The sequence below is a fragment of the Solenopsis invicta genome, chromosome 5, assembly GCF_016802725.1.
Source record: "Solenopsis invicta isolate M01_SB chromosome 5, UNIL_Sinv_3.0, whole genome shotgun sequence".
NCBI lineage: Eukaryota > Metazoa > Arthropoda > Insecta > Hymenoptera > Formicidae > Solenopsis > Solenopsis invicta.
The window spans coordinates 12,892,494-12,906,313 of record NC_052668.1 but is presented as its reverse complement, the minus strand read 5'-3'; the positions used below and the strand labels follow the sequence as shown (position 1 = coordinate 12,906,313).

General features: G+C 29.7%; 2 protein-coding genes across 2 annotated transcripts; both read right to left on the bottom strand.

The window, feature by feature from the left end:
- On the bottom strand, window positions 1-588 carry LOC120357893. The gene has a single exon (XM_039449756.1). The coding sequence runs from the start codon at window positions 565-567 to the stop codon at window positions 1-3; it is 567 nt and encodes a 188-aa protein (XP_039305690.1). The 5' UTR covers window positions 568-588.
- Window positions 589-773: 185 nt separating this feature from the next.
- Window positions 774-12,813, bottom strand: LOC105200012. The gene is made up of 8 exons (XM_011167369.3): window positions 12,458-12,813; window positions 11,508-11,692; window positions 10,046-10,233; window positions 6,881-7,276; window positions 5,221-5,391; window positions 3,871-4,097; window positions 2,824-3,026; window positions 774-1,130 (listed from the first exon to the last, which is right to left on the bottom strand). Exons 1-8 carry the CDS (start codon window positions 12,648-12,650, stop codon window positions 852-854), a joined length of 1,842 nt encoding a protein of 613 aa, XP_011165671.2. The 5' UTR covers window positions 12,651-12,813; the 3' UTR covers window positions 774-851.
- Between the last annotated feature and the right edge of the window lie 1,007 nt (window positions 12,814-13,820).

Sequence of the window (13,820 nt, the reverse complement as noted above, 5' to 3'; positions counted from 1 at the left end):
TTAATCGCGAAACGGAAAGATTGGGATGTTCTCCATGTTCGTGGTCGGAGGATTTTTCTCGATCGATTTCATTTTCCTCTTGGATAAACCTGAGAAAGAAGACCAGGACGCTCTCTTGGGACCTATCGATCTCCGTCGTACTTGCAAACGCGGCTCCAGATTGGGACCTCTCGATTTTTCCGCAGAAACATCACGTTCCTGAAAACCGACGAACGATTGCACTTGACGAGCGTGATTTTGCAGCATGGTCCGATAAGCGGGATCGTAGCCACGTAATTTTACAGTCGGGGCAGCAATATGAAAGTGAGGATGACCATCGTTGGGACGATTGTGATCACCATCGTGATGATGATGGAAGTGGAAGTGTGATATCGGATTGTGCTTGCGTATACCGCGCACAACTGTTTGCCCCATCTGTTTCCGCTTGTTCCATATCCTCTCGAAGATGCCGATGGAAATGGCGGTAACCATACCCGCCATCAGGAGGAAAAAAGCGGAGTAGACATCGGCGAGCCTTGCGCTGTGGAAGGCTGCTGACGTCGCGCATCGCGGCATCGTTGGCAGCATTCGTTCCTGTATCTTATCCAGGACACCACGTTCGTAGATGCGCAATATACTGCGGACAGAATGATGCAAATTATAAATAAGATGTAACTGATGTTAATAAAGCTACTTTCTTAAAAGAGGTTTTTTTCTCGTACAACGATCGAATTAATATCTATTCCGACAGTGAATCTATTCGTTAATTAACTTTGAAAAATTTGGAAGTTACTATCGTTTTTCTCTTTTGGCGATTTTAAATTTATCTACGCTATAAGAATTAGATGCGCTAAACGTGTTAAATAAATTCATTAACTTCGATACTTGAGATTGATGATCTTTCTGTACGGGCAACTTTTCGCCATGGGAAGAGCGACAATTGTAAGCGTTTGCGGAAGCAGCAATTCCTTCAAGATGCATCGTTCCTGTATGAAGGTCGTTCTAAGGGCTCGCCGTGCGAGAGTCGCGCTGACGAAGAATCCGTATCGTCCTTTGACAGCTTTCATGAGACCGGTCCTTGTCTCCAGGCGGGATTCGCGATTGTTAAACGCCTTTATGTACAATTGACGGAGATTACTGTCATTTGCATTCTGAAAGGTAATGTATGCCCATGATTAGCGATATTGCGTTTAAAATAAATATAGGCCTTTTCGAGTAATGTAATACTGTAAAAAAGATGCTCGAAAGAAGAGGTTTTCGTAACATATTTTAAATGTTTTCACAGTAGCTTTTAGATATTGTGTAAGTTTACTTAATGATATAAAATATTACACACAGAAAGATAACAATTTAATTGTTAAGAAAAGCTTTTACTCAATTTACATTTTTTCTTCTCATTACTAATGATTATCTTTAATGAAAAGTATTTTTTTGATAATTCTTAAAATATACTCTTATCATAAATTTTAGAAAAATTTATTACCCGGAAAAAAATTTTAATTTACTGGTGAAAATTCATTTTCTACGATTAATCTTATGTTTCAGATACAGCCTATACACTGTAAACCGATGTATTCCGCGGTTAATCTTCTTAATTTACCAGTGAGAATTCATTTTCTACGGTTAATCTTACGGAAACGAGAAATGCGTTATTTCCGCCGGAAACAGAAAGTGCGTCTTTAGTAAATGCCTTACGTAAATTTGGTAAAAAATCTATTAAATTTACGTAAGGCATTTTGTTTATATTGAATTACTAAATTTGAATACTGTCAATGAAATATTTACTTACAGAACATAAGTATTTACTCAATAAAAAATGATAATTAAATTAGTGGTTATTTCTTGTATTAAAAAAATATATATTTACGTTCGGAAAAAATTTTATTAGGGCAATATTCAAACAAATAATTTATTAAAATTTAGTAATTTTTTCTCTCATCAGTGTATAAGGTATTTAAATCTATGACTGCTTCTTGACCCGATTTTAGATCAGAGTACTCAAAATTTACAAAATTTTGGGATTTTGTCTCAATTTCGAGTTTCGACAGGATTTAGAGACCCAACTCGATTTTGATTCCAAATAAATTTTGGGTCCCGACTCGATTTCGGGTATCTGAACTTTACAAACTTTCGGATCCCGACCCAATCTCAAAAACAAAAAAATCCCGACTTGAAGCTCGGATACTCGTAACTTCGGGTACCCGCAAACCCTTAGTTATTTCTATGTATATACACAGAATCCATCAAATGGAAATAGATTGAAAATATTTAAATTGGATAAAAATGGATTTAAAAAAATCAAAAATTTGGATTTGGCAATGATCACATGAATTCATTTCTATATAATTATTTAGTTTAAGAATTTTTTGAAATTATTTTTATTTTTCTCAATCCAAAAAAATTTAGCGGGCCATATAATCTATTTTAATCCGTGAAATAGGATTGAAACGAAGTAATTTTTTATTCTTTTAATGTAAAAAGTGTTTTTGCAAGTCATCTAATCTATTTTAATCTATGGCATACAATTGAAATAACTTAATTGTAGTATTTTAATCTAAAATGTATTCAAATGAATTAAAATGAATTACAAATTTTCAATCTATTTCCGTTTACTGGAAAGTTTTGTTTTAAATAACTATTATATGTTTCAGGTAAATATATTTCAAGTAAGTTTTTTTTAAAATTATTGCTAAAAAAATATTTATTACAAAGTAACCGTTTCTTAAAAGAAGATAATTAAAAATTGGTTAATCGCTTTTCTTAGCAGAAGAATAATATTTTTCTGAGTGTAATATGATAAAATGCTAGAATAAAAGTAATGGCAATATGTAATATTAATATTACTCTTATATATGTATCATCGGCGGCACTGTATCCTAGTTTGAAGTTATTAAAAAGAAGGTCGGTGATCGATTTGATTCCAGTAGCCTGTACCGACAATATAGACGTGATGAAGCCGGCATAAGCGTTATACATGACAAGGGAGAACATTAAACTGAATAACAACAAGGTCTTTCCAGATGGGCTTCGAGGCGTCCAGGATGATCCTAAAAATTTCAATCATTAGTAATGAATGTTATGTATAAAATTTAATTGAGAGGATGTTAAAGTCATGAGTTTTACCGATCGAACAACGACTTACACACATAAGATTTGTAATATATACGTACAATTTATGAAACATCAATACGTCACTACATACTACTATATCGATATTGCACACACACACACACACACACACACACATGGATAAATTTTTGTACAAACTTTTTGTATCGAATTAAGTGTCTAAGTCTAATTTTTAAACAATTTGTTATATCGAACTGACGAAATTAAAACACAAGAATAGAAGGCCTATGTCAGTCACAGCAGTACTTGGTGCCGAATAAATTATTATTCGGCATTAAGAATCGCTGACATCGTCTTCTATTCTTGTGTTCAAATATTTAAACTTGACGTTGTTTGTTGGTGTAATTTAAATGTCTGGAGATCCTAATTTCGAAGAACAGTCTGCAGAACTTTTATCGAATAAATATTGTGAGGATTTGACAGCTGTAGACGTTATATTCATCTAAGAAATAATAAGAAAGATCTGCATTAAAAATTTTTTTTTGTTTTTTACATAAAGTCTTGCATAAAGTATTGCAGACGGGTATTAATTCGTATACTTTAATTGTGGAAAAGGATTTTCAAATCTGTTAAAGTGATACTTATGAAAAGTTATCACAAAATTATTGCGTTTAATCGTTAAAACAGGATGACTTTAGGATCCTCTCAAGTACTTATTATATATTTTTAGTATCGCGGAGAAGCGATAAAAATGCAGAATGATAAGCCTGTGTTATAATAGCATAGCTGTTTTATATGTTTTAACGAAAGAAAATGATGAACCTTGCATGCACATGATGCTCAAACAGCAAAGTGCAGATTCCCCAATTCCGACGTGTTTTTCATCCTCATTATGCAACAATGATTTAGCTGCGTATATAACCAGCGCCATTGCAATTAACATGATAAGATATGTTCCCGCGACGCAACCAAGCAATCGATTGTCGAACGGTTGTAGAAATATATCTCTCATCGTGCCGGTTTCTAGTGGATGATAATAAATATTTCTCCTGCGTAGAATATTGTTTTATAATCATACAATAAACAATTACAAAGTATATATCTACCCAGTAAACGAAAATAAATAAAAAATTTTTAGTCCATTTTAATTTATTTAAATACATTTTGAATTAAAATACAGTTAACTTATTTTAATCATATGTCATGGATTAAAATGGATTAGGTGACTCGCGAAAACTCCTTTTAGATTAAAAAAATAAAAATCACTTTATTTTAATCCGTCTTATGGATTAAAATAGATTATATAACCCGCATAATTTTTTTTAATTAAAAAAAAAATAGAAATTCAGTAATTTGGTTCTCACTTCATGGGTTAAAATGGATTTAAAGAATTCTTAAACTGTAATTGGAATGATTTTTAGTGATCATTGTGAAATCCAAATTTTTGATTTTTTGAATCTATTTTTATTTATTTTAAATCTTTGAAATCCATTTCCATTTACTGGGCAGTTACTTTCTAAATCGGCAGTGCATTATATTTACTGAATGACAATGAATGGCCCGAATGGCCAGTGCTAGATTTATAACTACATTAGTAATATATTTTTTGTTTCTTAGTGACAGTACTCTTATTCTGGTTCATGAGAGTACCTGCTCCCTATCCTCTTTTAATCAGAATTACTGAAAGATAGTGAATAATTACTGATGATCACAGTTCTAAGTATAGCACTACAAATTAGTAAGATTGCATTGATTTAGATTTAGAAAGTATGAGATTTAAAAATTGAAATTTTGCGCTTTCTAGTAAACATTTTAATTCCTTTTACTACGCTTCTCTTTTACACTAGTCAGACCAAAGCGTAGATATCCAAACGACTTTGTATTATCGAGGATGGTATCTCATAATCTACATTTAGGGTAAACTTTTTCTGACTTTGTCTCACAATCTATGCTAATTAATGCCGATCTAACCATAAGTTTATATAAAATGTATAATTTAGAAATTAATATTTTTATAGTATGATGAGAAACAGCAAAATATATTTATGTAAGAAAATAAAAACAAATTTGGAATATATAACAAATAGAATATATAAAATATTATAATCAAATTAACTTGTCCGCCCATTATCAGCTAATTCTGACTTTTTCATTTTTGAGACTTTTACTGACATGTAACGTATCAAAGGATGACTAAACGTCATCTCTGCCCAACGCTCCTCGTCGTTTGCCGTTATATATCCTAAACCAATGTCAACGGTGCCAGTCACAACATCGCCAAGAAGATGGCTCCATACTTTATTAGTTAACGTACCAAGTTTTTCGTGTGGCACCAGCTCGATGCTGAAAAAGTTCCAAATAAATCGTATTAATTTCTGACTTTTGCTTTGTAAATTTCCAGAATTATTTTATTTTCATTTCTCCCTAAAGAATTATTTTTCATTCTACGTGGAAATATTTTTTTCAGGATTTGAATTATTTAAAACTGAAATCATACGCACGATTTAGTAACTATTACATGGGTAGTAAATACTCCTAGTAATAACTATAACACATACTCGACAATCGATTTTTTCATAAGGATATGCTTTTAAAATTTTAAAGTTAAATTTGCAAAAATAATTTACAATTTACTTACAATTAGTAAGACGCGTAAAAATTCAAAATGGCAAACAGTCAACGCCGAATGATCAATGATATATATATATATATATATATATATATATATATATATATATATATATATAAAATTGTAACAAATTATATGATCGATCTACATATTTTTGTATTTGGGAGTCGTATAAAACATTTTCTGAACTTTTTTGATTTGAAGTATAGTTCTTTATTGTGCGTGCGTGCGTGCGTGCGTGTGTGTGTGTGTGTGTGTGTGTGTGTGTGCACGTGCTTATTTTTGTATATATTTAATTGGAAGGTCACTGAGACCTTTTGAAATTGCTGATGTGATTATTGCAATATTCAACGAAGGCTATTATTCCACATCAAAGCTTCTACATCAAAGAAACAATAGGCATTGTGATCGAACAAAATATTTGTAGATTCTTATAATGATTAATGATTTTTACAATGACGCTTACGTTTCAATTTACATCTATAAAGTTATATCATTTACTACGTTTACACATTACCATTAATCGGGTTTAGTAACATCCGTAGTTATGAAACAATTACAGTCATTTTTTGAATGACTGAGATGTTTCTCAGTTTGCAAATAAAATCAATTTTTTGATCGAAGAAAATTAAATTTTGTCCAAATTGTACAACTTTTCCAATTTTTTATATTATTTTATACAATATATTATTTTATATTGTTTTCTTAAGTTTGGATACAATCTTAAAGTAAACTAACTTTAAAAAAATTTTGGGTTTCCAATTTTCAAATGATTATGAGAGGTGTTTTATTGCACGCTAACAACATATTCATCGCTGAAAGTGACTAGAAAGTGATTAGTATATTATTATATGCCGTTGTGTATATAATAAAGAAAATTTAAATAGTCAACAATTTGTTGGTACTTAAATTTAAGAATGTCTCTTTATAGCCAAAAAAGTTAATTCAAATATCATTAACAGTTTAAAAAAAAACTGTTTTTTAATTAAAAGTTATTTATTTCTAGAGCTATTACACTGAAATGCTCTTCTTAAAACTTTGAGAAATTTGATTTCCAAGACAATTTTCTCAAAGATTAAAGGATCTACTTTCTTATCTTCAAAGTTTTTTTTAAGGATTTACGAACATTGTATTATTTTAAAAATATTATTAAAAAACAATAAATAAAAAACCTATTTGTGTTTTAGTAGTATATTTTTCTACCTGGCGTTCACACTATTGGTGACAATGGTGGCAAAATCCAAAAGCGGTGCGATATCGTTAGCTGTAGCCTCCGATTCAATAACGTCCGTCTGTCCATCACTGGTTCCGTTTAACACTCCAAAGACAATGGGAAGGCCATTGAAATCACTTCTGAGCTTCACGCTCATCGGTAGCTTAAGGGTGTGAAATTCCGGATTCCAAAAACCGTGATATCGGATAATCAGACTCGTATTGTCGGAATGACGTATTTTGTAAGTATGCATCAAGTAGAAAGACACTGTGCGATTTTCCTCAGTGGCATAGCTCAAATTGATCGTGGCGTTCTCGACGTTGCGTCCTTCCGGAGGTCCTGTAAACTCGAAGCGATCGCCGTATCGTCTAAGGGCTCGACATATTCTGTGGGACAAGACGATTCGTTCTATATTATATCAATTCACATCATTACTACTATCGTTATAATAGCGTGTAATCGTAAAAATTAAAAAAAAAAAATTAAAAAAAAGTTATCTTGCGCGTTATTTTTGTTACAATATTTTATTATTTGTTTCTTCATTTTTCCATCCCTTGCCCTATCTTTTTAAACAAAATTATAGCAATGTTTTTTTTTTTAAGTAGCAGTAAATTCAATCAGAATTTTGAATCAAATGCAATCGGTATCCTCGTTAAGCTTGTGTTTTATTTACAAAATTTGTTGTTTATAAAATAAGAGCAAATTGGCACAAAAAAACTGTGCGAGATTTGCTGGTATGATCTAGCAACAAACAAACTCAGTATTTGCTGCCAATTTGCCGACATATTATGCTGCGGATAAAAAATACCGAGCATGACTTGTTGTTACATAACTCAAACATACAAATAATAAATATTTCCACTATTTTCAAAAAGGAAACAAATCCCTACTTGTTTCTTATTTAATTCATTTAAAGATAGTGGAAGAATGAACAAACAATACATATGTTCATTTAAAGGTATTTGAAAAGAGACATTTAAACCTTTATTAAAACTATTTTTTTGTAAATGATTTTGATAAATACAAAGATTCATTAAAGATGAAATTTCAATAAATATGTAACAACATTTTAGTAATAATTTTGCTAAAAAAATATTTTTTTGCGTTTAATACAAAAACAGGTAACATGTTAATAAAAATTAATAAAAATGTGATAAAAATAATGAAAAGTTACAAATACCCTGGAACAACAAATTAACATTTTATTTAAATAAATTAATCACTGGGCTGATGAGAGTATGGCATGGTAATAAATGTGCGTTATTTTTGTTTAATATGTAGACTTTATTTTCGACACCATTTTGGGCTACCTCAATATGTGAATAACAAAAATTTAGTAACTATTAAAATTTCATTTTAATAGTTCACCCCTAGTAAAGGAGTCGTTTACTGTGAATCCACTCGTTGTTGTGACATCCCGATTTAATATTCTAGTGTCGACTTACAAAACAAATTTGCCACAGAGTATTCAATTTAATATAAATTATGAGGCAATGTGAACATTTTTCAAACATAATACATTTTTTTTTTAAAAACGTGTACACTAATTACCTCTGCAACACTATTGTAAGAAGCATTCAATATTATGGTTCATTAACAATTGACTGTTAATAACTGAGTTTTTAATGAACTACGTACTAATTATCTCTGCAACAATGTAGTGTAAGAAACATTTGATACTGTGATTTATTAACGACTCAGTCATTAACAGTTCATCGTTAATGTACCACAGTATCAAATATTTCTTACAGTAGTGTTGCGAAGGTAATTAATGCGAACGTTTGTAAAAAAATGTGTTATCTTTAACAAATTTTTGCACTGCCTCAAATTGAATACTCTGTAGTGAATTTGATGTTTTGTCACTGGATTAAATCTGTATGTCACGAGTAGAATCATAGTAAACAACTTCTTCGCTATAAAGTTATTTTAAATAATAGATATCAAATTTTTGTTGTTCACTTACTGAGGATGACCGAAACACCTAAAACAAAGTCTGCATATTAAACAAAAATAACTTACGCACTTGTTACCACGTCGTATTCTTATCAGTCCGATGACTAATTTATTTGAAATGTCCGAGAGTAATATTTCACGGAGAGCAATACTTAACATTTTATTGTAATGATTTTTAAATGAAGTTTCAACAAATAATTGTTGACTTTTTCTAAAAAATGAAGACCATTGTAATTAATGTTTAATGAAATTTTAATAAACTTTTTAAGTCTGTAATTATTCAAATAAATTCGAAGAATGTGTAGAGATAGTTTTTTTTGACAGTTCTTCTCATTTTCTTTTCAAAATCAATTTGCTCAGAGATTTTGAGAAATAATTTGCATAGAAGTCAAGGATAATTTCAAGAGAAAAAGTTGTCCTTATTTCTATATTGTTTTTTAATGGTTTTTGGAAGATGTCTTTCTTTCATGTAAATAACACACTAGTTTTAGAAGATTAACAAAGCAATAACACAGTGATAACTTGTAAAGCAATAGCTTATAAACTATTCTATATTTTCTTTTTACTAAAGAAGAACATTTTTTGAAGCAAGTTTAAGGACATAATATTTGCTACAAAATAACGTTGATAAGATATAAATTTAGGACACTGAAAATTATGTCAAGGATGTCACATAATCATCTTGTATCAGTACTCAATTAACGTAAATGATATTTTGTTCAACTTCTAGTATCGTAGACAAACCATACTAGAAGTAACATTGTTTAAAATAACGTGAGCGAAGAAAACAGTGACATTTAATTTTTTAGACAACTATAACCAAATAATATAAAATGAAATTTGTAAGTATTTTATTTAAGTTACAAATTCAACTAACATGTTTATACATTTTAATTCTTCGACATTCGTTCCCTTTTCTCTTTTCTTACTTTTAAGTTTGCTTTTAATTTGTTATCTTTCAGAATACTATACTGAGAAAGACAGAGTTATATTAGAAGAAAAAAGGGGGTTGTGGAATACCATTTTGTTTTTTTTACAATAACTCAATCAATTAATGTGACACAATTCTAATCAACGTCATTGCATTGTATTTTATCAATCCTTTAAATAAGTTTTATTTTTCACTTTTGTAGTTTACAATTAAGTATGATCATAGCATATTTTTTATCACATACGCAAAAATGCACGAACATTTAACTTACTTGTCTCGATATTTCTGAGCATATATCCAAGCAGTAGCGTCATTTGGTAGCGGTGAAGTAGCCACAACCACATCACTGTCGATGCCGATATTTAGGTCTCGAAGAACGGTGTCAATAGTGGAGTCATTTCTTCTTGTAGTCACCATAAGCCAGGAGATATAATAGTTGAACAGAAATTTTTGGGAGGCCTATAGAAACATTTGTTCTGATCATACGTAATGTACTGCAAATGTGCAGAAAAAATAACTTTTTTAAAATGTACATCTGATTTGTTTGCAGAAATATGTATCATAACTGCGTATCTAGTTAAAAAAAGGATTGAAAAAAGAAATTGTGAGTTTTTATTATATAACCTTTAATTACACTAGCTAGATGTATCAAAACAAAGTTTAACTTTGTAAATTTTTGTGGAAAAATGGAAAGAGATAGAGCAGTCGGATTTATAATATTTCATTGTAAAAATTGTACTTTTCTTTCTTTGTCACTTAAATTTTAGAGAAATAATTTAAGAAGTAATTATAATTTTTGATTACTATTCCGCGAAATTGTGTGAGGTATTTTTGTACGTGTGGTTAAGGTTTAACTATAATTTTTTATTTTCTTTTATTATCTGATGTATGTACAATTATCAATTGTTATAGACGAAGTAATTATTGTAATAAAAAAAGAAAATTTTCTTATTAGAATTGATTCACTTTTTGTAGAATGACGAAGCAGAGATGTGATCTGTGGCTGTATTGAATTATTTCCAGGCAACATCAGGCAAATGAAAATTTATTCCCACGAGACAATTCTTTGCTAACGTAACACGCGATGTGCTCTCTGTATGACATAAAAAATTAAAAATATTATCACTATAAAAACATTAAAAGAACATATTAAAATACTTTTAATTATTTTTCTTGATAAGCTTATAATTCTTCCTCTTACCAATTATTATTGTTGTTACATAATTTAATATTTAAATGTGTTATTAATATTATAAATAGATCAAATATTTTACAAAAAATTATCTCGACTTAATTCTCAAATGCATATAATCGTAATCAGTTGTAAAATCTCTGTATTCTGTATTATAAATCATAATAAAACAAATTTAATTTGTTTCGAAAATGTAACACAGTTTTACAACAAGTTTACATAATAATAAATAAGTCTATTTGTGTAATTTTATGTAAATAATATTTATATTTATTTTATTACGTTGTGGTGATTGCGCCATAAGAGTTACGCGTCTGGTCACTGTACCAAAGATCAAGAACAACTTCATACATAATAATATCAGACTTTTAATTGATCTTTCTTAGAATTTCTAAGAAATTAGCCATTTCTTAGAAGGCAATGTCAAATTAGTGTATTTTTACTAAGATAGTCATTAAAAATACTATGTGCACGTCATATTTAATTTGAATTTAAGATTTTACAATTTCTTTTCTATCATAGACAAACATTAGAATTATACCATTTGAATAATATTATCAGGTGAGGTCAAATTGAGTCCGTCCAAAAGTACGATCGAGCCGACCCGATGTGTTCGAATTGTAAGAGCGTCCGGTATATTTGGATTCGTTGCTGATTGTAGAGAAACGCTGATACCCTTTTCACTGAAGCACTCGATCAACGGCCGAGCATAATTAAGAACGCAATCTGTATTCATTTGCAAATCATTAATATACTTTACTGTCTTATCATTTCACTGTTCAAGCGCCATACTTTTTCCAACAGTAATTTTTTAACATATAATATTTTTCAAATGTAATTAACGCAATAAGATTCTACTAGATTTGTTTTACTCAGAAATAAGAAAAAAAAATTAAAAAATAAACGGTTTATATTAGGTATACAAAGAGAATATAGAAAATAATAAGGCCAATAAGGAGCAAAATAATGTGTAATGAGGATGTTATTTATTAATCGCAATTTCTGATAATACAAAACAATATATCTAAAAATGAAATAGAAAGAGCTGTATGTTTTGATTACTATAATCTTCATCAGCAATGATAAATTTATAAATAATGAATAAATAGATAAGATCGCAAAAAATCTCTACATACAATTTGATCCATTAGATTAGTGATTAATATATTTAAATTCAAGCTGATAAAAAATAAATATGTATTAAAAACATCTGCTCGTTTCAACTGAAAATTAATGAGAGTAAACATCTCTTCTTCTTTAGTTTACTTTTATGTTTGATATATTGTTTTGTATTATCGCGGGAACATGTAATTACAATTAATATTAATCTATTAACAACGTAGTAACATATTAATTATAATTAATTATTATTTTGCTCATTATTGGTCTCATTAATTTTTATATTAAATTTGAAAAAAAATTAGAAATAAAAATAAATTTATAAAAAACCGTTTTTCTTTTTTCCAACTTATTGTTAGCTAATAAGCTCACTGAACGGGCTGAAATTATCGAAAAGAACCACTTGATCCCAAGAACGCCACTCCGCGTATTCCAATAGCAATTGTAAAGTCAACGGCGACGTGAAGATGCAAGGTTTGGCGACAACGTGCATCGTCACTGACATCACTAGTAACAACTTTACTTTGCCAGTATCAACTTTGCTCTTGCGCATAATCGGCAACATTACACAAATCTGAAAGGTTGAAAGGGTTATTATTTTATCAAATTGAAAGATTGGAAATTCGCGCTTTGTCGCGTTAGCTTTGATAAATAAAAAAAAAAAAGATGACTCATGATTTACTATTGCTGAACTACTATGCTATCAAGACGATTTTGACTGAGTTGTACTGCTGGTTAATTTATCACTGGTAACAAGCGATTTCACGAGTGTAAGCAGTACGTATAGTTGTCGTGAAATGTCGACCTTTGTTGAGGCTCGTCAAATCCTTAATTCATCGCTCGAATGGTAGGTCGGCGTACGAATGTCGACAACACAGTAAATTTTTTATGGCGAGGAGCAAGAAAGCTTGACGTTAATAGCTATGACGATGGAAAAAAACGAGAAACATCTTAGGTTTCGTGCTCATTTTTTTTCGCTTATATTTCTCAATCATTTTGGTGCTCGTATCACAGTTATTATAATTACTATATCGATTACTTTGTTTTAAATATGTCTACCTATATGTATATGTAATTGTATTAAGATATAATTATCAAAAAATCAATTATTTACGAAATATTTTATTTTATTTTAGCATTTTTGTTACATAAAATATTATACAGTCAAACCTCAATAACTCGAAAGTCTCTGTAAGACGAAAATTTTGTTCATTTCTTTCGGCTTTGCTGCGGAAAATCTCTATAAGTCGAAATACAATCTATCTTAATTCAAATTATTTGTTAGATATTTAAAGGTATTTTTTGCTTCTGTAACTCGAACTTAAACCAGACCTCTACAAGTCAAAGTTCACTTCTAGAAGTTAAACTTCTACTATCATTGTCTTTATAACTCGAAGTTGTAGCTGCGTATGAATGCGTTTCACTTAATGCTCGCAATGTTCTTATTAATTTATTAACACAGAATAACAGATTACAGATTCTTTAAATAACTATGAGTAATAACTTAGTATTTGTTTTATGGTTACATTTATTATATCTATGTATGTAATAAATAATTTTGTCAAAAATTGAATTTCTTTTTTCTTTAAAAACTCTTATAATCGGAAAATTATTAGCTTTCGTAGACGTTACAAAACTTCTAATGTAAGTTGAATTTTTATAATTAATCCTCTTTTACTCAAAAACTTGGATAAATTTTCTTATCGAACTACGAAACCTCTATAATTCGAAGATT

Bases quoted from the DNA above. Each gene is read 5' to 3' on its own strand.
- LOC120357893 (XM_039449756.1), bottom strand. From the start codon at position 567: ATGCTGCCAACGATGCCGCGATGCGCGACGTCAGCAGCCTTCCACAGC.
- LOC105200012 (XM_011167369.3), bottom strand. From the start codon at position 12,650: ATGTTGCCGATTATGCGCAAGAGCAAAGTTGATACTGGCAAAGTAAAG. The intron at 5,392-6,880 runs GTAGAAAAATAT...GAACTTTTTCAG, and splicing joins ACCAATAGTGTGAACGCCAG to CATCGAGCTGGTGCCACACG. The intron at 1,131-2,823 runs GTAATATTAATA...ATTACCTTTCAG, and splicing joins CCGATGATACATATATAAGA to AATGCAAATGACAGTAATCT.